Source organism: Podarcis liolepis (genome assembly GCF_965112155.1).
Source record: "Podarcis liolepis genome assembly, chromosome: 2".
Taxonomy (NCBI): Eukaryota; Metazoa; Chordata; class Lepidosauria; order Squamata; family Lacertidae; genus Podarcis; species Podarcis liolepis.
The window spans coordinates 40,988,922-41,013,906 of NC_139555.1; the positions used below are offsets into that span (position 1 = coordinate 40,988,922).

At 42.4% G+C, this 24,985-nt stretch overlaps 1 protein-coding gene and 1 long non-coding RNA gene across 5 annotated transcripts in view; one reads left to right on the forward strand and one right to left on the reverse strand.

Moving 5' to 3' along the window:
• The window catches only part of LOC310699633, a 116,262-nt gene extending 92,616 nt beyond the window's left edge, over positions 1-23,646 (forward strand). The window contains exon 2 of the long non-coding RNA XR_014522176.1: positions 19,214-23,646. This is a non-coding gene — a long non-coding RNA (uncharacterized lncRNA). The remainder of the gene's footprint in view (positions 1-19,213) is intronic.
• NTN1 (netrin 1) overlaps positions 176-24,985 on the reverse strand; it is a 135,629-nt gene continuing 110,819 nt past the window's right edge. For 3 of the 4 annotated variants that reach the window (XM_083487571.1, XM_083487570.1, XM_083487572.1), the window contains 2 exons: positions 17,256-17,330; positions 4,226-5,591 (listed from right to left, as the gene is read on the reverse strand). In XM_083487571.1, coding sequence (XP_083343697.1) covers positions 5,263-5,591; positions 17,256-17,330 — 404 coding nt within the window. In that variant the 3' untranslated portion in view covers positions 4,226-5,262. Of the gene's footprint in view, positions 276-2,412; positions 5,592-17,255; positions 17,331-24,985 lie in introns of those variants that run through there. The other variant, XR_014522121.1, reaches the window with a different exon arrangement.

A 24,985-nucleotide genomic window follows, 5' to 3' on the forward strand; every position in this document is an offset into this window, starting at 1 on the left:
TAGGGGTAGACTGCCTCTGATCCTGGAGTTAATCAGGATCAGCCATCCCGATTAGCAGCATTCGATAGCCTTATATCATCCATGAATTTGCCTAATCCCCTTTCAAAGCTAAGTTGATGGCAATTAGCCCAACTTGTTCATCCTGTTTCAACAGAAGAGACTGGCATAAGGTGAGTAGAAGTTTACAAGAGTTTATTTGACAGATGTCTGGATTTAGTCCTATCAAATGGATCCTGCACAGTTACATGCTGCTTCTGGTTCAGTTGTCAGCCCATCTAACAAATAAAAGAAAACGGAGGGAGGGGGAATAAGAAAATCCACAACTTTCCCCCCACATGTCATTAAATATATTCATATATATAACCATAATATATTAGTATGCATTGTAAAGAAACATTGCCCCAAAACTATATGTAATAGTCATAACTAAACAACATTTACAATTCATGATATTAACAGGAATAATCAAAACACAGCTGATTTTTTCCCCTGTGTAATAGGGAAAAGGTAAGATGATCAAGGGAATGAGCATACAATGAACCAGCTAAAACAAAACATAAAATGGGGAGGAAGCCATTGTTCAATGCTACTCATGAGTGGTGATTGTTTTGGCATTTCAGCTGCTTCTCAGAATGGTTTGTGTTGCCCTTTTACCCTGTCAATGTAGAGCTTGGAATGTTTCTCAAGAAGACCTTGAATGTAGTCTTGACAATCCGCTGCTGTGTGGCACTCCTAGAGCAGGTGCAAGGCATCAACTTCCTTTTTTTGAGATTCATTTAAATACTAAATTTGGTGGTAGTTTTACTTATTTTCTCAACTGCAAAAAAAGAATTAGTTCTTTAGATTTTAAGTGTGCATTGTCCTTACTTTCTGAGCGAAAGTTTAGGAAACTACGGCTTGCCACTCTGCTTCCTTAACCACCACCTTTGCTGGGCTGCTCTTGCCGAGTTCTAGTCCCTTAAATTTTGGCTGTGAAACCAACAGGAAAGGATTATTGACCTTCTCTGTTATGAAAGGTTGCCTAACTGAGTGTTAGCCTCCGAATAAAAAGGACAACCCTAAATGTAAGACACAATTCTGACCATATACTACCTCCTGAGCACATTTGATGGTGTAGGAAGATTTGAAGCACCACCAAATAAGTAGCCCCAAGTATGCCGAGGCTGTGTTGCTGTATTTCTGTTTTAGAGAAAAGAGAGAGAGGGGTTCTAGAATGTAAGCCAACCCCCCCCCCAATATAACTCCTTTTATTTCTTAGTTTACTGATGGAAGCTGAAAGTCTCTCTGACTCTCCTATATGCCCATTGCAGTACACCTAGATAGGTATATTTTTTAAATGTGGGATGTGCAAAACAAACCCTTAAGCCTGCCAATATAGATGACAAGGAAAAGGCTCTTATTCCTAATTTGGGATGAGGATAAAGTAATCTAAAATATTACATTTATGGTTAATATACAATTTCTGAGTTCTAGCCTATTTTACATTTTGTACTATACAGTCAGCATTCTTGGTTTTCTCTATAAGCCCCCTCCCCTTGGCTACCTTTTGCTATCTTAGTGTCTCCATTCGCCTTTACAGCTTTCTCGGATATCGGTGTCCACTATGGAAGCGCAGGCCATTTTCCAGCTGTCCTATAGGGGATTGGGCACACGGTGAGGGTATCTGCTTGTAAACATTGTTTTGAGGAATCATTTAGTGGTTATCAGTACTAATTCCCAAAACCAAACATAGAACTGGCTCCTGAATGCTCACAGGAATATATATGTGCTGCTGTGTAGTTAAGATGCAGAACAGAACTGTCAAGGGGAAACGACATCACACCAAGATCTGTATTGTAGCCAGAGAATTCCATATGGAAAGCGGGGAAGGAGAGGTTTGTGTCAAAGAGAAGGGTCTTTTTTTAGGAGCTTTGATTTTTCGTTCTGAATTTTCAGTCTAGGATAAATCTTTCGTCAGACTACTAAGCACGTTATATGAAAATCAAATTGTTTTCTGTTCAATGCTGGAACACTAATGAGAACTCAGACAAAAGCCCCCCTCCCCCTCCCTGTTACCTTTAGGACACACAGAAAATATGCAGTCACTGAGCTACCCCACAGGGCACAGCTCAGAGAAGAGTTTGAACCTAAGTTACAGCCTAGGCAGAGTATCTTTATACCCTGTTTTACCCAGGCTGTGTGACTTGTAAAACCCCTGCGTTCCATTGATTTTAAAATAAAAACCAGGCTCTCTGTTTTCTTTAGTGTCTAGGTTCTATATGAAAAATAGATGAAATTTTGAGAGGGACGTTTGAAAGCATGAATAAAAAAAAAATTCAACAGTAGCAAAAGTGAAGCTAAACAGAGGGTTTCAGTTCAGCTTTAAACCCAATTACTACTTAAAAAATGAATGTTCCATACAGGAGTACCTACCTCACCACTGATGTTTATCACTGGTGGGCCTGCATTCAGAGTCTCTATCAGTGCTAAGATTTTACAGGCCACTCTTTCAATACAGTACACTTCGACATGTTGCTAATACAAGAAAGCTGATGGCATTTGAAGAGTTTTGAGCAATGGTTTTCAAACTGTGGTCCTAGGAATCCTAGAGTTCCTTAGAAGGTTATTCAGGGTTTCTCCTGATGAGCAGATCCTCTTCGCTCGGCAGACTGAGTAGAATGTTGGGTGGGCTCTGGGGAGCGTCTCTCAGGTAGGCCCCACGATCATGGCAGACATTGCACAACAACAGACTGCACAGTTCCTCAGCGGACAAATCAGTGTAGAACAGGTATCATGAAGATAGGAAGTTTGAAAACCAATGCCCTAATAAGATGCAGCTTTTCTGGAGTTACTTACTTTGGTTCTGTCATGCAGCAGAATTAGGCGGTAGAATCTGGAGGTGATAAAATGGATTGTACTACTTGTGGGTGAGAAAATAACCATTTTGAATGCTGCCCGGCATGCAAAATTCCCTGCAAGTTAAAAAAAAAAAAAGGGGAAACAAACTAGCATGTCAGGACGGTTCTAGCTCTTCCTGCTGTGCTACTTTTCTACATTCAGGGAGTATTTTATGGAGGGTGTCACTCTAAAATATAGAACCCCGTGATCTATATTATGCTACTTAACTTCACAGTATGAGTAGATCAGGGCAGTGTGTGGCTGAAACAGGACATGGCGACAAGCACTTTTTGCTTCAGTTGTTGGCTTGGCTCTTTTTTGTCTTCTATTTTAGTAGGTAAACTAATTCCCTCTGAATCTAAAGTGAGAGTCAGTATGAACAACACTGATAAATGTACCTCAGCTGTGAGAATGTTCTGCATATTTCTTTTTCAGCAACTAGGTTCATATAAAGAAGTGGGAGCCCAGAAACTCTCAACAGTGTGCAGAGCAGTTGAGTCAGAGCACTTCGTTCCCGCCCCCTGCCTTCAGCCAGGGATCCTAACTCCTGTCCCCCCTATTCTCCGCTTCCCCGGCATCTGGCCACTTTACACCTATTTGTGCTACAGTTTGTTTTATGGTAGTTTATGTCATTATATAAATATTGTCAATTGCTATAAAACAAGGCAAAACCACTGGAAAATGTCATTAAAAGGATGTTTCCATATTTCCTAATAGGAAACATCTTGGGGAAGTTTGTATTTTGCAGAGCAGGCGTCCCTGAGCTCACGCGTGAACCGCCTGCCTAGACAGTCCTAGTTTGCAAGTTAGGGCTGATGGGAGATTTGCATGAGTGGAACAAAAATCTGCTTCAAATTGAAGTTAGGGCAAGGAAAGCGTAGAGAGCTGCTGTGGGAGTGTTTGAGAGGGCATCCCCTTTATTCTAGGTATGTTATTGGCTGCAAAACATACATTTTGGGTTCTTACAAACATGAGTTTCCTTGTCCGAAGTGACACTCCTTGCTCCATGTAAGCATTAGCAACACTTTTGTTCTTTTGTGTCTTTTCCCACTTGGTCTTCCCTGGAGCAGGTATGGTACCCATCTTGGTCAATTCATTCCCTGCAGACAGAGCCAGCACATAGGACTGTCTGCAGCTCAGCAACCCTCCTGGTAAAAGAGGAAGCACTGAATGGATCTTATATTAATAACCATTGCTGTGGAGAGGCACAAAAGTGGTGTGTGTGTGTGTGTGTGTGTGTGTGTGTGTGTGTGTAGAGTCAGTTTGAATCTATCAATGGTAACTTTTGCTTTCTGCTTTTGGAATGAGTATTGATAGTCTAGTGGGTGTCTAAAGAAGTTATTACTACTTAAAATTATAGACAGAGTTTATTTCATTTCCTAGTGAATGCATTTAAAAATAATAATAATAATCCAGTGGTCTCAGGGTAGGGCTATATTCACAAAAGCAGCAGTGCAAGGACAACTCCTAAAAATCCGAGTCATTTATATTTGACTAATTCTTTAGATTACCCATTAGATCGGTGGTGGTCATGTTTTCAGATATTGCTATTAAGTAATTATTATTTCAATTGCTCCATCAATGCTTCATAGCTGTCAGCTTTCTTTCCTTAGCAGAGTGCCTTTTAAAGTCAGGCAATAAGACCTTAGTCTGGGGCTGCATTTTCAAGAAAGCATACCCCTCTACTGACTGCCTTGTCTGCAGGGTAAGTAGCTTATATCTCTGTGAACTTTGATTAGATTCTTATAAAAAGGTGACCCAGTCCATTAAATGCTGCATGACAGATAATGGATGAGCTACTCAGGCTGCTTGTTTGCTGTTCATTTGATTGTAGCCCCAGAAATTGGTTTCAAGCCATGATCCATATGCTCCATCTTTCCAACCAATAAGAACATTATTTAATCTCCTTTGGAGGAGATGTATTCAAAGGGCAATTTCTGTGCAACTTCAACATCTCTCTTTATATTTGCTTCAGTAACAGGTTGAGTCCTTTCTGTGCCTAGAGTTTAAGACTAGTTGATGTTAGAGAACTTAAGGCAGTTGGTCATTCTTCTGATTAGACAGAAATAAAGAGAGAAGGAAAGTCAAAGGGGATGATGGGAACTAGTAACTGGCCTAACATTTGTTACTATGGTGAGTAGGGTCTCGCGTGGCTGTCCTTCTCTAAACTTGTCACTTCTCACTACATTTTGTGTTTTTTCTGTATTGTGAGGTACATAATTGGCATGTCTCACAGAAGTTATTAACCCCTTCTTTGTCCCCCACCCCGTCACACATAATGCAAAGTGAGCTTCTTGCCAGTGACCCTAATCCCATTCGCGTCTGCTTCAAGTCCTACGCAAAGCAGTATGTTCAGTCTCTCTTCCCATCTCCAGTTCTCTCCCCCTAGGCTTTCTTGCACTTCCCCTTCTTTTCCCGCTGCTGGAACTTCCTCAGTCGCCTAGCCCATGTGTCCCTCCACTGTATAACAAGGCTGCTTTTGTCTGCCACAATGCCATTCTGGTCAGGGGAATCCTCGTCGTGGCCCAGCAACAAGTATTTCTTCATGGGTTTGATTTTCGGGCACTTGCAGGCAATGTCCTTGGAGCGTATCCAAAGGAACTGGTCACCGCGCCGTATCCGGTTTGTCCCTTGCTTGTACACAGAGATGATGTTGACTGTGAACTTCCACCATTCTCCAGCCTTATCTGCTTTCAGGATGTGGATCTGGACAGCTGAGAACAGAAAGCCAAGAACAGGGACAATCAATTTAACACCCCAATTCTCCCCTCAAGGACAAAGCAAATGTTGCTTGAACAGCAGTGGTTAACCAAGAGCAATCCAGAAATATGCATGAAGGACATCACATTGCTGTAAATGACAGACTTGTAAGTTACATGATAGAAATGTTCTTACTGTCCTTTATGGGGTAACTGATTTAATAGAGGGATGCCGGGGATGTAACTGCCCAACTGCATTATGTTACCTAGAAAAAGTGTGATATGTAGCAGATTCCCTTACAATGCCTTCTCTTTGGAAATTGACCCATTATGTATATATTTTAAATGGGATCGAGTATTCAGTATTTTCAAATGGGTAGACTGTATGTATATAATCAGCAGATGAGAGGAGTTGCCTGTGCTTCAGAGTGTGTTCCCATACTGGAAGGTCATTGGAGGGACAGTGGGGGACTATCAGCATCTGTCTGTCATTGAAGTAACTGGTCTGTTTGTCCTCGATAGATGGGTTTAGTTTTAAGAGAAGAGTTGCCCTTACTTGTATTGCATTCAGATTTCATTTGATCCTGCCTATTTTTTTCTGGAGTTGTGACCGAAATGTGCATTAGAGAGAAAGAGAGAAGCCATCCCATTTTTCCTGATTGTAATAAGTCACTTTCAGTTTGGTTAACTACTTTGTTCCAGTCTTTGCTTAACCCTTCATCACTCTTTCCTGTGACTACATATGTGCCTGCCCTAAGCAAATTGGCATTTGGGAAATAATGTATCCAGCTCTCTTCTGCCTGTGGAGACAAGTCTCTCCCTGTCCAACTCTCCCTTCTTTTCATGCTGGGCATCTTGACCTCTGTGGTCTCTGCTAGTGTCCCACATTCCAAGTCTAAGTATGATGGTAACCGTTTCCATGTTTCCCTTACCTAGGGATTTGAGGCTCAATGAGAACTTAAAAAAAATAAATAAAATGTGAAGGAAGTCAGGGTCTTGTTTGGCTGAAGTCATGAAAGGTGGCCATGGTAACAAAAGGCACCCCTTTCATTTTGAGCAAAAGGTTGGGGGGAAGGGAATTAAAACCCACCAAGAACTTTGCCACACTGTTTGGTTTTTTGGCATGTACTGGGGCTAGCCTGTGAAAAGAATATTGCTGCAATGCATCCCCACAGAGCAGAGTCCCTACCTTTTAACCCAATGCTTCTAGCTCATAAGCATGCAAGATTTGTCACACTGGGTAGGATGAATAGACTACCAGTCTACTGCCTTATCTCCAGTAGCAGCCAGTAAGGGTCTTTTAAAAAATGCCTTCCTTCCTAGACGTACTTGTGATAGTATACAGAAATGAAAAGGCAATCGGGTGACCCGGCGAAAAGTTTACAGATGGGTGAATCAAATCACAAGCGTAGACGCTGTTAGACTAACCAAATCATCTCAAATCCACAAGATTTTCATGGTGAGGAAAACAGCCCCAACCTAAAATCTCAATGTTCGGTGTTAGTAATGCTGAGTAGAAACCATTCACAGCTTTGCTTAAAATAAATATGACATATGCTGTGCACCAATTACTTTTATTAAATTTCCTTATAGGCTACAGAACCTTTACCCTAAATGGATACAAAGGTTGAGGAAACTCAGCTGAAAGACCTGAGCAGTGCTCATGTAAGTCTCCAAAAGGACTGACCAAGAGCTGGCTCCCCACAAACTAAGCAACTTCTTCTGGTGTGCCCCCTCCAAGTCTTGCTGTGGCACTGAACAGCTTCCCAGGATGGTCCATTTTAAGACTCACTTTCAGCTGGGGTTGCATAGTTCCTCCAGGCTTATCCATGGGCTTCACCCCTCTTGGGCTGCAGAGCAACTCCCCTTGTTTTGAGAACAATTTTTCTTTCACACAGAAAAAGTGGGCAATCAATCTGTAAAGTTCCTATGCTGTCAAAAGCACAATTTTGATGCGAAAATTGAAGCTGGCGACTGTTCAGCTCCATCCTAAGTAGGCTAAGTACTGCTGAAAAGGGAAGTGGCTGTTTGAGAATTCTTCCTCTGCCAGATTAGACAACTGAGAAGAGTCACACCCACAGTAAATGATGTGACAAGGGGGAAGATCTTAAATCATTTTGGAAAGCAGAGCATTGCTTGATACGTGGGAGTAGGGTGATTGTTGGCTGGAGTGCTTCAAGTTGTTGAAAATAAAGAGAGCAAGGGGTATTTATAGGAGGTTCAATTTAAAACCCAGTGAAGCTAAACTGATTTGGATCTTTGGTGTTCTTTTTTCAAGGTTGTGTTTCTTTGTTATTTTATTTATTTCATAAAATTCATACACCCTCAAGTGGTTTACAAAAAGATAAAACAATAAAGATGTGAAAAAATCCCAAACTCAAGCATATTTCATGTTCCTTAACTCCACAATTATACTCTTCCCCTAGGCTGACTCTCAAAATCAACATTCCCCTGTCTTAGATTGTCAGGATCAGAAGGACGGAACCAGGACCAGGGGATTGTGTGAATAGGGCCATTAGGAATTCTTATGCCATACCAACAACCTCCATGGGCCTCACCATTAACAACATGGATAGCAGGTATAGGAAAATGAGATGCACCGGAGTCTACTTAGTGTGGGAGCTGGCGGTTTCCTAGTATTCAGTAAGGAGGGGCAGGTGGAGGAAATTATGGTTCTGGTCTGGAGGAAAAGGGATAATGGCTATTGATTAACTCTGGAGTGCCAAACTCAAAAGGACTGGAATGGGGGAAATACTTTGATTGGATGGAGGGCTTGGGGGGAGGATGAGGGAGCCAAGGGTTAACTTCTGAAAAGCAAGGTGCTGGGGTTCAAGCCTTCCTGTAAGCTTGGAAGTCTTACTCCTTAAATCCTAGATATGTTGGGGCTTGTTCAGGTTGCTCTGCAGTGAAGGAAATACACTGAGAAAGTTCAGAGGCAAACACTTTTTATTTCTTCCACATAATGATCTGGTATCAAATTCAGGTGGAACTGCATTTTTGGGTTTGTTTCTTTTTAAGTGAGTCTGGTATCTGTATGTGGTGGGTGGTGAAGTTGGCCTTCTAATCCATTTGAGTTTGACATTCCTCTTTATTGTTTCCTTTGTGAGTGAAATTGCTTCATCGAGAAGCTGAGTATAATCCAATCAGTCTCATTTCCATCACTTCACCATTTAGCACTAAGAGGAGTCACTATAATTTTAAATGGCTTCTTCTTACATCTGGGCCTCTACCTGCTCTAGGAAATATCAGCAAACCTTATATGAATCTGACCACTATAAATATTTCCCAAACACCCAAGAGTGATGCAAATCCCGCCCCCCAACTGGTTGACAGATCAATTTATGAACATTTTGGCATTGACTTTTCTTTTGCTTGGAGATCACTTGTCTCAAATAGGGCTGCCATATGTCCAGATTTTCCCAGGCATATCCAGAATACCGCAGTTGGCAGCAGCGTCCAGGTGGAAATTGGGGAAATCAGGACGTATGGCATCCCACGTTGCTGCTTTTCCATTAAAATAGTGATTTTGCCCAAGAAGCTCAACAACTTTGGGCCACCCCCCCCCCCCGAAACGCAATAACTTTTCTGTCCGGATTTTCAATGTTTGAAATACGGCAACCCTAGTCTCAAACTGATAATGTAAGGCACTGAATATTTTTAATTATACTTGGATTATATCTCAAGATGCTGCCATCAGTGAACTGCTTTTTTAAAAAGCATATGCTGCACTGTAATGCAGCCTCCCTGCTTCACCTTGCAGTCCCAGTGCGGCACTGCTGATTGTAAACCCAAGACACAAAGGTCCGATCCCTGGCATCTCCAGGTGCAGAAGCAAAAGAATCCTGCCTGAAAACCTGACTGTGTAAGGCAGCTTCCTATATTCATAGAGACCTGTCCGACTAGCCCACATAGAAAAATTAAAAGCAACATTCAGCAACAATGATATGCCTGCTTCTCAGCCCCAAAACCACAGGCCCACTCCGATTCTCTACCAGCAAAGCTGTACTGAACAAAATGATACAAGGCAGCCTGGCTATGCATGGAAGCAGTAGTTTACTGCTAAACCATAAAGTGTGATGGGAGGGGGGCTCTGGCTTCAGTTAAAATGAGGACAACCTATCCTGAATTATGCTGGTTTTAGCCTTCTGCCCCCCTGCGAGAGTAACGCAGACAACCCTACAGCTGCTGGCACATCCTTCAGCAGCCTGCCAGAGTAGAAAGAGAACAAGTCAGCATTTGGTTAAAGGAAAGAACTGACAAGCCATCTGGTTAACAGGGTTGGTAACCTCTCTCAGCAGGGAAGGAGGGAAAATTCCACCAGGGGCAGCATCTCTGTTCCATTCATGGCTGAGCTTGTGCTGTGAGCTACAAAGCCCCCCTCCCAGTCAAATCAGCACAAGCAAAGTGGATTAGACTGAGCCCTGGCACCAGGAAAAATGCGATGGGCAAAAGGATTGGGATTGGTAGCTGGGGGCAAGTGGATGAAGCAAGCAGCAGGTGCCCCGTAAGCAGCTCTGCAAGCCTGCTGTGCTCTAGCAATGTACCCCCTGAGGGGGAGAACAAAATAAAATGAGTCACAGCTTTCACATTGAGCTTGCTGCTGCCTGGGCCCCCGATGACACTAGTTTCCGACATGGTGTGGCGTGTGTCCAGCTCCTTGCTAAAAATATCTCAGGCATGCACCATTGGGAGTATATGAGCAGAAGAGGGCAGGGGTCCCCAGGCTGCCATCGGCTCACGGCCCTTACTGTGCAATTAAAATAAGCAGCAGACTTGATGTTTGTAAACTCTTCTTTTAAACTCTTGTTTAGAGAGGAGAAGGCCAAGTCAGCCAGGAGTCATCTTTCTTGGAAATTTAAAAACAACAGGAAAAAAAACCTTCATGCATGGCCAATTTACACAGCCCAAGCCTTCTGGGAAATAGCTGGACAATAAGCTGAGCAATGAGCAGAGCTAGGATACGGCCTATTTAAGCCAGGAACACCTGTGGTGCTGGAAAGACGTCTCCAGAGAAAGGACTGCATCAATAAAGAATAGAAAACAGAATCCACCAAATCCTTACCTACTACCCTGTAGGAGTTTGGTTGCCATTGCCTTCTCAACCTCCATTCTTACAGGGCTTTTAAATGCGGTGTTGAGGATAGATGCATATCCTTTTAGTGCGGGGCCAAGGCTCTGTTCTTCACTGTGCTGTTAACCAGCCACCAGGTGGCATTGCAGCACTTCAGGCAGCTGAGAAACTGGCAAGGGTCACAATCAGGGAGGAGGCACAAACCTCTTGTATTTCCTCTGCAACGTTACAAGTTACGCATTTATAAACACGTTATTTGAGGGCTCTTAACTGCACCTAAATGTTGTAACGTGGATGCAGCGCCACACACACAAACCAAGAAATCTTGCTCACTGTGAAATTCCCAGACATGTAGCAAAACCTTTTAAGTTCTTTAGGAATTATTGCTTGGACCGACAATATCTGATTGCAATTGCCCAGAGGTTTGACTGCAAGACAATCTCTCCCCACAAATGCTAGGAGTTGCTTTCTTACTCACAACAGTAACAGAGGAAAATTCAATAAATTCACTGAGAGTTCCCCTCGTTCACCTTCCCATCCTCTCCAGATGTCCACAGGCCCTGAACAAATATGTTTGATATGGTCCTTCATTCTTTGAAAGTATCTAAGCCTAGACCAGGTCATTCTAGTTTCAACCCCTCTCTGGAGCAAAGTTTGTCATTATTATTATTATTAAAATCTTACTTTTGAAGTGGGGCTAGAAGGCTTATGGGGTTTACCTGTTACATCTGAGTTTAATATTGAAGATTTACGAGGTTTAATCTCTGCTTTTTGTGAAGGGTGTGACCCATCCAGTCACTTTCTTCCTTCGCAAGATTTAATTCATTTCCCCCTCTCTCCAGTTTTATGGCCACCCTAGCAGGGCACATTTCCGCACAACTTCCCTTTATCACAAAGATACCCATGCACTACATATGGATGCAGTTACACCCAGGATTCGCCATGAACAAACTGCCACCCCAGAAAACTCCCCCAAAGCTCAGAAATATGGTTTCACCATATTAATGTTTGGAAGACTAGCTATTAGAACAGCATATGTTTCCTCTCCCTCTTCAGCTCTATCCTCAGGAGTTTTGGGTTTCTATGTGGAATACTTTTTTTAAAAAAAAGGTCTTTTGAAAACATATTTTTTTATTTTTCCACGTACTGCTGCCAAAGTGCCTTTCAACAAAGAGGATGACTAACCAGAGTCTCCATGAAAGAAGGATTTTTTCCAAGGATGGCTGAAGGTGGCAGAACGGTGATATCACTTTTTGGGATAGGAACCCCCAGACTCACTCCTCACCCCTGCACCTTCCCAAAAAATAAATAAAAATGACAATTGATTGGTGGGAAGGCAGTGAGAATTGCTAGGTTCCTACTGGTGATTTGTGAGTCAAAGGGAAGTCCTGTTTGGCTGGTTCTGTTAAGTACCAAATAGGGCCTCAAATGATTTATTATTTATTTTTCATCCATTTGCTTAGTGACCCTAATGGGCCATAACCAGAGGCATCACTGTTGACCAAGCACCTTGGAAAAGAAGTCTACAATATTTTACAAATGCATGGAAGTGAACTAGATCAAAGTGACTGCCTGCCTGAGACGCTGACATTCCATCTGCTGTCTGGGGATGAAGGGGGGGGGGGTGAATGTGTGTCCAGGCAGCAGAGGAGAAGGAGTGGTGTGAACAATGCATAAGAATTAAGAGATTAAACAGCCCAGGAAACTGAAACCATCTCTTGCCTTTCCCAGTCCAGGTGTGGTGCTGCGCAAGCACACTATGGTGCAAGGGTAGTTTATTCCCTTTGGATGCAAACTCGTCTGATCAGAAGGCGATGGTTACCTGGGAGTGTAAAGGTGTCTCCATGCTCCACCAGATTCGGCCCAAACTTCGTGCTGTTGCTTTACCTTCTCCACATGCCTATTTATGCATTCACCCACATCTCCCTCAAGCCCAGACATCAGACGTGCCCAGTATGAGAAATGAGTACAATCTAGGGATGAGCAAATCTCTTCTCCCCACCCCCACCCCGCCAACATCCCCCCATTCAATTTCATTATTATGCTGTGGTTTGGCTCTGCCCAGCATTTCATTCTGTCTGCCTTCCGGTTTAACTTGAAGAATTTCTGGGATTAATTTGGTGCATGTGCTGTATGCTGCAGTTTTCAGTTTGTATTTCTTCCCCTTGACCCTTTTTTTACAAGTTAGCACCGGGCATGAGTGCATATGTACACTGATTAAAACACAGCACAAAACAGAATATTTTTAGATAGTGAGCTTGTATAGTGCCCATTGTAGTTAAGGCACTCTTAAAATGCAATTGGGACATAATGGTTATGAATAAAATAACAAGATAAAAGCAGTTATGGGAGGGAGGGAGGGATTCAGTGAAGATTTTTAGGAGGAAATTGTTAACATTTTTGTAGTTTGAAAGGAAGGAAGCAAATAAGTAGCCACCTCTTTTCATAACCCATGAAGCAGTGGCTTCAGCACTGGTGTCTCATGGCAAACCCTGCCTTTTAGTATTCTGTGGCTATGCAATGAGCTACTTATAAACGTCCCAGAATCTCACAGACTCTCTCCAAGTCTACCAGCTCATTTCCCCCCTAGCCTTCCTGTTGAAGTTAAGCAAAGTCATTAATTAATTCAACTTAGAGGCAAACCAAAGCAATTTTGGTTTGAGCCAAAATAAAGGTGGTTGAAATTAAGTACCCTCTGGCATTATTCAGCTCCAAATATTTGAACAGAATTAAATTTGCTTATGAATCTTTTTTTAAAAGGCATAAATAATAGTAAGAGACAGGATTTTTCTTTGTTTTGTAATTTTAAAGACACACTCCCCCTTTTGAGCCAGCAAATTAAAATGATGATAAAAGCTCTATAGAAGATAGTTGTCCAGATGATAGCACCCCAATTTAGCTCACAAGGGAAGTAACCATGTTCAATCTAATTAGGACCTGTTAGGATATTCAGAACTGCTATCATTCCATAAAGTTGAAGAAAACAGTCTCCTAATTGGCTTCCTGCTGGGAAGTCCCGAAAAAGCCTTTATTGTCCCTCTGTGTAACCCACTCTGCACTTTCTTTGCAGCTGGACTGTTTTGAACACTGTGCTGCCCTCACCTAAAGGCATGACTGCAATAAACTTTCATGCTACTAGTACGTGAATGTTACTTGGCGTATCAGGAGTTTTTCTCACAATCGTGTGTGCAAGGTCTCACATGCCTATTTGAATATCATTTGATTTTGAAGCACTCCTGTCTGCAATCTGTTCTAAAACTGGGGGGAGGGGGGCTTGAAACATTTAAATACCTGCATTTAAATTTTCCTCCTGTCCATAGGTGGGACCCAAAAACTGAGATGCAATGGGGTATAGTGCTTGCAGTCTCAAAAGAATGGATTCTAGAAGAGCCAAAGAGCAATTGCACCTGGGCTTAGATTGTGAGTTGAGAACACAACACCTTAGCCTTAGGCATTAATTTAAGTGAACAGGCTCCTGGCACCTCCCCGCCCCCGTTTTACTCAGCTTCAAAAAGAAACTGAGATGACATTTCCTATTTTATGAAACATTGCCTTTTACTTTCCTAGGGAGAGTAAGGTTATGTAACAGCAGAGGCAACTTAACAAAACAGAAAGTAACATCACACCTCAGTGCAAGAGAGGACAGAGAAGGTGGAAAATACAGAAGTACAAGATGGCTCTAAGCTAGATCAGAACTGAGTACTGAAGGGGAGGCAGGACTGGCATCAGAGATGGGATTATTTGGGCACCTTCAGGGACACACTGCAGTTCCCCCAGGGTTCTTGATCATGCTGCTGCTGCTCAGTGCTGTCGCTGCCCCTTCACCTGCCCTCTCTGAGTATGCAAGCAGTAACAAGGGGAGGAGGAGATGTAGGAATATCCAGCCTTGTGCTTTCCCTCTAGGTGGTTTTGTAGGTTGGGTCCAGACAGGGGGAGAGTATGTGAATGAGCAGTGGAGATGGAAGGAAGGGTGATGTGGGATCTCTCAGGGAGTAGGCCTACTGAAGGCATCTCCTCTCCCCCTGCTCCAAAAGGAGAGAGAAAAGGCTAGAGCTGGCATTGAGATGTGTGCTGTGCTAGATATAGCCTCCCAACTCATGTTTGCTCATAGCCATGTGACTCTTCTTTGTAGCCCTGGTTATGAATATTTATTGTGGAAGAAAGGGAGGAGGGGCTTTCTCATTTAGGCTTCAGAACACATTTGCCTTTTTGTAAAAAGCAAGTCGAAACAACAAGCTTTTGCATTTGACCCTCTCAATGGGGGACTGGCAAAGAAACTAACAACAGTACTTTTTCACTAAATGTCACATACATGCACAGTCTGCACACTGTCCTTCCATGGGAAAAGGATGTGATAAATTATTCAGGGTTTATCTCTGCAAATGCAAGTTGGAATTTTGTTTTGCTGGAGTGGGCAGGTGGCCATGGCCTGGTGAAGTGGGAGGAGATTTTGTGTACAAGGAGAGGGCCGTTTTGTTACTTGCCTGTTATTTGGTGCAATCTTGCTCCCATGAATTTGCAATAAGCTGCCTAGATACAAAGCAAAATCCCAACACGTCTCCTGAACAGAACAAACTGAGTTACTGCCAGAAATTCCCTTGTGGCAAGAAGAAGTTGCGAAGGCATGCTACCTCGAATTTAGTTCAGCATTTCCAATCACATCCAAAGTGCGCCTTAAGTTTCAAATGAGCAGAATGTGCTGCTGCTGGAAATTCTGATTCAGTGAGGAAACGGGGGGGGGGGGGGAGAGAGGCAGAGGAATCTTTTCCAGAGACCACCAGCAATCAGCATAGTTCATCATGTGCATACATGACCAATAGGCATACCAGCAGTTTAAAGGCTACATTTTCAAGTTCTGCTAGAATATAAACAGACCATGGCCAGGACTAGCCTGAGAATGAGATTAGGCTGAGAAAGGGATTGATTTTGTTACCAGTAAAACCAATAGTAAGGGAGCTAGAAGAAAGAAGGGTGATATGCACAAGCCTGAGCAGGACATTCCCAATCTGGGGAGAAAGAAATGCTGCTCAGGAGCAAACCTTAAATGCTTCTGCCCCCAAGCATCTGCAGATGCATAAATAGTGTTAATGATAACAATTATTTTGAACTTCAGACTTCTCAGATATGCCCAATGGTATAATAGACTCAAGTTGTATAGATTTTTGTACCACTATTTAAGCAAAGAAGGTACCGTCAGCAATAATCTGGATAAATACTCAGAGGTTAACCATTGCCTATTTTTTTCAAGGGAGGGAACTGGTGTTGTATAGAATTCTAACCTAGGCTGCATATGCACCATTCATTCAAAGCACACACACCCTTCCCCCCAAAAAAGAATCCTAGGAATGGTAGTTTTTTAAGCGTGTTAGGAACTACAGTTCTTTGAGGGGTAAATACAATTTCCAGGATTCTTGAATCCAGGAATTTAAGGTGTCTAGCACCCACAAACTCTTAACACTGTCAAATGTCTCCTGATCACTTCTACAGTGTTCTTAAACAGTAAGCAAAGTTAAACACACCATACTTTTACGAGTAAGTTGGGCATGCCTCAGGTACAGAATAGCCTATTAGTTCCCATTGATGTCCTTTTAGTTCCAGTTCTATGGTTTTATGCACAGTTGTACATATTTTAACATGAATGGTCGTCAAATGCAAACTAGTTAGGTTTCTCATCTGTGACCATCTCTGTGTCCTCAGATGAGGCAAAGGATAATTGATGGCATATTACGTGATTGCTGACTTTCACTGGAAAACCACTGACAAATCACATGAAAGGAATGCATAATAATAATAATAATAATAATAATAATAATAATAATTAATAATAATAAAAAACCATCAAGCAGTTTTGCAAATTGGCAAACAAGGAAGTTTCTCTTCCTTCTCCCACTTTTCCTGCTTCTCTCGCACTTTTGCTTTTTGCTTTGAATAGAATACACTGCCAAAAATACAAGACCTGCTGCTTTCTGCTGGGGCCTGGCTTCACTCTGGATTGAAGTTCCAAAGTGGAACTGACCACAAAGGAGTTTGCATTCCATGCTGATTCAGACAGTCCCTGCTGCCAAACACTTGTGCACTCCCAATTGTTCCTTGGCAGTCATGGCTTTGCTAGTCCTGCACCTGATGTCATATGCTATCGTGTGAGTGGCAGGTGGGTGTGGCCAGCCAAAGCAGCCATGTTTGGCTGGACTGATGGGCCTAATTTGGCCTACAGCATGAAGGTCTCTCTCCCTTCCCACACATACACAAAATATTAGATAAAAACCACCAACCAAATTGCCAGTGAGGCATTTACCATCCTGTAGTGACAAGACTGAGTGGTCATTTGAAGCTCTCTGAGCAAAACCAAACTGTCTACCTGCCACACCACTCCCACGCCTTCCCAGTATTTATGCCCCTCTGCTGCACCCTTTGGCAGGGGCTTCTCCAGAAACAAAGTGTCCCAAATCCTGCTTACCATAAATGCAAGCCCAGGCCCATCAATTCTACAGAGGAATCCAATGGCATTTCAGAAAATAAATTGAACTTAAATTGAAATTTCTGACATAAACAGAGGCAGACGCACACTAACTCTAGGGTGCCCTCGGGGAAGAGGGACGGTAGCTCACCATAGTCCTTCTTGCAATACTTCTTCATGTTGATCTTCAGTTTCCCTTTGGATGCCTTGCAGTATGAATCACAGTCTTCAGGGGAGCCGAGGAGGAAGAGACAGAAGAAAACATTAACAAAACAAATTAGTCTTAAAATGAATGAAAAGAAGGGAGTGTGTGTGTGAGGGGAGAAGCGAACAGTGAATGCTGTAGCCTGCTCTGAATAAGCAGCATGCCTGTGATATCCATCTGCCAGGACCTGATTGGGTCATCTAATGGGGGCATTCACTGAAAACCTTCCTTTCTAAAGAAAGTAACTCACAAAAGAAGCTATCCTCCTCTCCCTTTCCCTCCCCTCCTATCCCCGCCTGACAAATTCTTTAAGCTGTCCTCTGCAGGCTGCCACAACCTGGTTGCCTCCATGGGAGACCCCAGGGCCTCGCTTATTGTGCCACCCAGATCTTTAGAGAGCCACAGCCCCCCCCCCCAGTTCTTAAACTGCAAACTGGAGTCTGATTAAAGCCCACAGAGGCCTCTTTGTCACCCCCTAACCCAGACCTGTGTCAGGCTTTGGCATTCATTGCAAAGGGATTCTGGCTGGGGTCACTCCTCAACAAAAGGGGTCAGGGAGGAAATTAGCAGCCTATGAAGCATTAGCAAAGCCTTTGGCGTCCACTCTACTGGAGTGTGCAAATAAAATGCCCCAGTGGGACTGCTTCATTTCTATGGGCCTTACTGCTGTGATACGATGGATTTACTTCTCCTGAACATCATCCTGTGTTCCAGTGCCACTAATGTAATGCTGTGTTGAGTTTTTTGGCACTGCCTCCATCCTGCTTTGGCTGTGCTAGAACTATTTTCATGCCACTTTTGAGCACTGGGAGTGCAGCTTGACCCTGAGCATGAAAAACTGTTACTTGCTGTGGCATTTCTTTCTCTCTTTCTCCAGTCTCTGGCAAGGCTGGGCTGCACATAGCTCAGCCTGCACTATGTTTCCCAGGTATGCCAGAGTATAGTGTTTCTACAGCAGTGTTCCTGCTTATCCAATTGGTGCACAGATGGGTCAGGAATTATACTTTGCTGGTAGGAAAACATATGATGACGGGCAACTTGCTTTTCTGCAGTGATTGATAAATATTATGGTTCATTATATGTTCATGTCCTGCTCTTTCTTTAGAATGCTCAAATCAGCTAACATAGGTCTCCTATCTATGACTGATCATATTCACCTCTTGCTTGTCTGCAAGCAGTATGCTCAAGAATGAGAGGCCCTATGACCATATAGGGGACTATACAATGGAAATGAGCAACCACAGTAATATTATTTACTGATATCCCTCCTTCCAAGCCAGAACAGCATCCTTTAAGGTTATAAATCCATATAGTATAATTACCTACCTGACTGTGTTGCAAACAGGATGTACAGATAAAGGTAATAAAAATACTTAGAAATTTTCATATTTATACTCATGAGCAATGGAGGAAGGGAAAGGTCCAGCCCCACCACATTCACACCTACAACCTCCCTCTGCCCTTCTTTTCCACCACTGCCTAATGCAGAGCTTTGCCTACTGATTAAATATGGTTCAGTACAAATACAGTTCAACAGCTCTAATTATTGCCTAAGATAAGTGTGTATCCCTTGTGGAAAGACATTGGCCACATCAGGATTAGAAGGACCAGAAATGGAGAAGGAAGGCAGCCCCATACGGACGGTTAAAGCTATCTGCCCACTGCTATAAAGCAAACATCATGAAGGGTTGGGTGCTTCTTTCAGCCTGACTAACGCTCCTTGTTGTTCCTGGTCCATCTTTTACCATACAGTGAATTGTTCTGGGCCCATCTCACACTAATATATTTGTCCTTGAACTATTTACTATGGAATAGTTCTGTGGATCTACTGACAATATATTTAAAAAAAAGACTCATCTCACCTAACCTCAGTTAGTTCACCACTAGCAAAGGCTGCAATTCAGTTACATTCAATGGGGGTCTTGCCATTGTCTTCTGTAAGAGTAGGGCTGCATTATTATAGTCATTTTCCAAGTCCTGGAGGAAAAGTTGAATTCTCTATCCCAAGTCAATGAGCAAAAACTTGAATGTGTGTTACCAGGTTGGCTAGAGCCCCCATCCACTGTGTTGAACACTGTTCTGACTGCTTCCAATTACTGATCCATCAACAGAAGCTGCGAGCATGCTTGCAAGCAGCAACAAAGAAAAGTAAGACAGACATTTTCAACCAAGAGATGATAAAAGCAATTTTGGGTCAGTTTGGGGTTGAAACAAAGCTACTTGTATAATATATCAAGATGTAAAATTGAATAATAAGTCAAGCTTTCATTTAAGTTCTAAATGGAATTGTGGTTCAAATTCATGTTTCTGTGCAGTCCTTTTTGTTTACTTCTACCTTTCCCCAATACCCAAGAATATGCACTTTTTGAAGGAAATTTTGTTTCTTATTTTTTCTATGTTTTTCCCTCTGCATGCCATTTCCTTTGTTGGGACAATAAAAGTACATTGTCTCAATTGAGTTGATTAATCACTAATATTTCTGGCTGATCCCCTAGGAACCAATGCAAGGCTCAGACTGTTGCATACAATACTGAGGTGGTGAGTGATCTCCCAGGCTTTAGGCCTTGGACTGCTGCTTGAGAAAATGAAATGTACACTGGCAATACCCCAACGGAACCTTATTTCTGCATGGAACTTCTGGCGTTATTGCTTCTAACTGTTTAGCATCACTGGTCTCAAGCTGAGCAATACTCTTCCAACAGAGATTCTGCATACACCCTTGCTTTTGACTTTCAGGCATCTCTTGAAGACTTGTTTAAGATTTCACTGATGGCAATTTCACTTGCCATCTCGATGTAACGCTTGAGAAGGGTGGAAGAGTACAACTCCAAATACTTTTCACTAGTATTCCTGCTTGCCTCAAACTACACATAGCCCCTTCACAATTGACACAGAAACTATCTAGCAACAACAGAGAGCATTTAGGTTTATCTATTAAGGACAGTGTTGCTAACCTGCTGCATTATGGCTCAGCATCTATGCACAGAACCAAAACAGGACTACAGATGTGCTGTAGTAGATGATGCTTTTATCCCCCATTTCCTTCACTGTAACACAAGGCATGTACAGCATATTCACTCTTCTGCATCTTGATTCTCTCTCTGTTTGGACCAAGCACTCTTTGGGGGGGTGGGAATGTGAGAGAAGCTTTGTGGAGTGTGTCTACTGCCCTGACCAAGGCCAAAGTACCGGGGCTCAGCAGGTGGAAGCCCACTTGTGTAGTTTGTAAGAAGAGCAAGGCTCTCCAGGAGCTGGGGTACCACAGGGGAACACAACACACATAAACCTCCCCAGATTGGAGAAAATATTAAGTCTTATTTAAACAAACAAGCAAGCTGCAACCTCAAACCCAGCAATCTCTTGTCCAGTCAAAACAGAACAGATTTGGGAAATGGTACCTTTAATATATATATAATTTTAATATATATAATTTTAAAATCCTTAAAGCAGGATAAAAAGGTGTGGCGGCTGTTTTGTCTCATTTGCAGCTTCAGAACATGTCAGGAGCATTTTTTCCCCTTTCCTATCTGTCAGCTTAGTTATTTTCTGAATGATTCCTTCACAAATCAGTGCGCTCACCTTTTTTAGTGCTTCTTGTATTTGCACAGTGTGGACAGCATTAAAAACCCACCATTGGGGTTTCCATGTGCTGGGCAGCAACTGACACACAGCCTTGCCTGAAAAACCTCCCTGCCCTGATCCTTCTATGATCTACTAATCCTTGAACAAGGAATTCCCAGCATGCTGCTGTCTGTGCTCACAGGATGGTGTTCATGTGGGGATGGAGATCATAGGATAATCAGAATGCCTGGCACTAAAACCGCACAGCACTAAACACTTCTTGAGCAACGGTGCTAGAGCTATTTGGAGCCTATGACAAAGTGCACTTCTTGTGTCGGCTGGGATGCATCATCCCAGATGGAATGCCAGATGCTTGAGAGACAAAGTGGACATGTTTGCAGTACATGATATTCTGGTTGTATTTTGTGGGAGATTGGTTCATATTGTTCACAGCACATCTGTTTTATTCCTTCTTCTGCTTCATGTTTTATTTCCCTGTGTATTCACATTTCTTGGGGTTCATTTCTCATGGCTGCTCACCAGTTGCCCACTCAGAATGGTCATCATCAATATCATCATCTTGATTTCTCAGAACTATTCAGCACTGTTGCACTTGTGTCTGATTCAGGAACAGAACGTATCTCACAGAGAAACAAACTGGGATGGGGAGAACACAGAGACATGATGTCTCCGGGTCGTATGGCAACTATTATGGCTTTCCCATTATGAGCTCCAACATAAAATTTGCCATACAGTTTTAAGCAGGATAACATGCTTAGGTGAGACAGAACACTACAAATAATCTCCAAGTCACATGAAAGTTACCTGTGAAGCAGACTTCAGAGCTGATCTTTTGGAGGAGTTGGCTCTGTTTCTACAGCTAGATGAATCAAACACCCTAAATAAGAACGTTGCTTAGACATTTTCCATGCCTGCAAAATTCCTTGTTCTCTTGTGCTACTACGTCACACCCAGTGTGCAGGAGCAGGCAGCACCTGTCTCCTGAGAAGATCGAACAGCTAAAGATGACAAGAAAACTACCTGTGGGTACCATGCGCACACTTCATTAAAAAGGGATCAATGCATTTGCTTGGGTAGCTACTAAGCTCTATACAGTACAACACACATAGCGAAAATATGGGCCAACGAGTCAACAGACAGCATAATTTCAAGTTAATCCAGTCTCTGTGGAACTGCATGCTCCAGCTGCTTTGAGTTCCAGCTGCAAAGCCAGGTCTCCAAACCCCTTTATAAGAAGCTGCTTGACCCCAAATCCTGCAGCAGGCCACAATTTCAGCATGAGGTATAGAATGTAAGAGAAGGAGAAATGGTGTCATTGAACAATGGGCCAAAACTGTAATAAAATCCTGCTCTGAGGAGCAGGAAAAGAACTAGTAAAATTACCCATTCTCCATAGCTGATCACATCAAAGTGTTAAAAAGGAATGAGACACGAGGGTTGACTTTAGGTTTCCACTAAATCCCAAAACAAATTCCAGTTAGAGAGAACAGCCATTTCCAGGTAAACCATCCGAACATTTTCAGACGTTTCTCCAAAACACAAATATGAGCCACATGGCCCTCCATAATCATGCAGCCAGTGCTGGAGGGAAAGGGTGCAATGAGAAGTCCAAAGCTAAAGCAGGAAACACCTCACAGGTAGGTTACCTGGGGTATTGCTTTTGCTAACAGAATATCTGGCACCATTTCTATCTCCCATGTTAAAATACAATTCAGATAAAGTAGGCCAATCAGTTAGTGATGATTCCTTACTCTTGCTACAAGAACTCAGTGATATGCAGGTCCCATCCCATCCTACAATTCTATGATTTTATGTTCAGGCTCAATCTGTCCTTGGAGTGAGTTTATTGGTTTTAATATCTTCAAGATCAACTTCAGAGCAGCAAATGGTTCCATGGGTGACAGTAAAAATGCTTTTGCAGAGCCAGTGTCTGCTTTCTCTGCCAAATAGCTACAATTTCCTCCAAATGTTTTGCTGCTTCAAGCCTTTCATTGATTGAGCCTGCCTTTATCTTTGCAACCTTAAGGTGACGGGTCACTGAGGGGCTGGGGCTGGAGATGCTGTTCCCACTGCAGAAAATGGCATGCAGTGGTCCTGCCTTGGTACCATAATTCAGCACAAAGCCTGGGTGGATCTATCAGACAGAACGCTAACTGTGTGTTACATGAGAACTACTTCACAGAAGAAGAAACTTCCTCATAGAAGGCATTCTAAGAACAGGATTAACATGAAACCTCTATGCAAGTTATGACTTGTGACGTCATACATGTGTAAACTGCTTAGTATGCCTTGTGTGGATTAGGAATGTCATCATGTGGCACTGACAGACAGGGCTCACATCAGGCTGAAGAGAAACTCAGTTTTATTTGTTCCTTTGACTGATATTATACCTCTCTTTAAATTTTAAAAAAGCGAAAGTCTTGTCAGTGGTGGAGGAAAGACAATAAACCAACTCCATGAAGATTTTCAGTCTGGTGTAATATTTGAGGGGTCAAATGTCTCCTCTGTTTAGAGAGTTATTTATTAAATATATGACATCACAATCACATGGGTAGCAAATCCCATCAAAATTTATTTTATTTGGTGGAGTCGGTGAACAGGCAAGACCTTTTTCTTTTTTTTATTTCCTTCATTGTTCAATGTACATTGTGTTTTTATATCCCATTTATAATTTTATAGATGAATCCATTTCATCCACTTCTGATTTATTTTTTTTACTTTACTATCAAAAGGGACTTGTATAAGTTATTTTGTTAATTTTGTGTGTGTATTTTTAGTGTATTGTCTGTTTCTGTTATTCAATTTTTAAAATGCTATTCTGGAACCATTTAATGTATCTTTTTATATTTGATTTTCAAGAATAGCATCACACTTGACATGTCAAACATTACTCTTCCTTTTCTATAGCATATATATCAGGCATGCCCATGTTAGAATGAATGCTATTATTGCAGAGATTTGTCTATTCTACTCTTTGTACAGGGCTTATCAGTATTTTCAAATGCTTAATGCATACATAACAGCAACAAACAAATAAATAAATATCTATTTACTTTTGGCCTGGCTAAACATGTCCAGACTTCCTTAAACCTTCTAGCAGCTGGAGAATGGAAGTAAGAAACAAGAACATAGTTCAATAGCCATCTGGTTTTTACTTGCTTGCTTTGTAGTGGTAGAGACAATGGCTAAACCAAATGGATTTCCTCCACAGTTTGGCACTAGCTAAGGCCCGTACCAGCTGCTCCCCCATTATCACCTAAAGTGTGCAAGGCTGCCTCGGTCTTGAAACTGGGCAGCATTTGTGCAGACATGTCATTTATAACAAGCTATACAAGTAACCAGAGCCGACTGTTATGTGAAAGCACTAGCTCTCACAAACAGGGTCTAAAACCTGACAGTGGTCCTCCCTGAATCCCAAAGCAATTGCGTGGTGACACTATTTTGCTAGTCCTAGGTTGTATATGCAAAATTACATTGTATATGCAAATTTACATTCTGCTGCAGGTGCAGTTCATATGCTCAAGGTGATTCCGAGGAGGTTGGCTAGATAATTCTACAGATTCACTAGAGCAGAGTTACAGCTTTTGTGCTGACAAATTCTAATTCACTGATACCAGCTCCCTTGGAGCCACACTGGATATTCTAAAGAAGCACACTTCCTCTCCCCATGCTTCCATGTCTCACACAAAGCAGGGTAGATTGGCCCTGCCCTTCATAGATATTTTCCCCACTGTGTTTGTTCCTGCAGTGGAAGAACACCCAGCTCACCCATGGGGGTGAATATGCACCACACCCCTTTGGATGAGATCTAGGAGAATGGAAAGGGGAAGTTTGGCTTCCTCTCTCTTCCCACTTCTACAGCATGCCTGGCACGGGTCTTGGTCTGTTCATAGTGTTTAAACAGCTTTGTAGTGCTTCTTATTAGTAACTGAAACTTCCTAATTCTTAATTTTAAATTATTTGTAACCTGCCTTGGGATCTGCTGGTGAAGGGCCTGTAATAAATTTAACAACAACAATTGCAGAGACATATAATCTATTTTAAGAACAAAAGTCCTACTGAAGTCAAGTTGCAGGGTTCTGCTGCTCAAACTG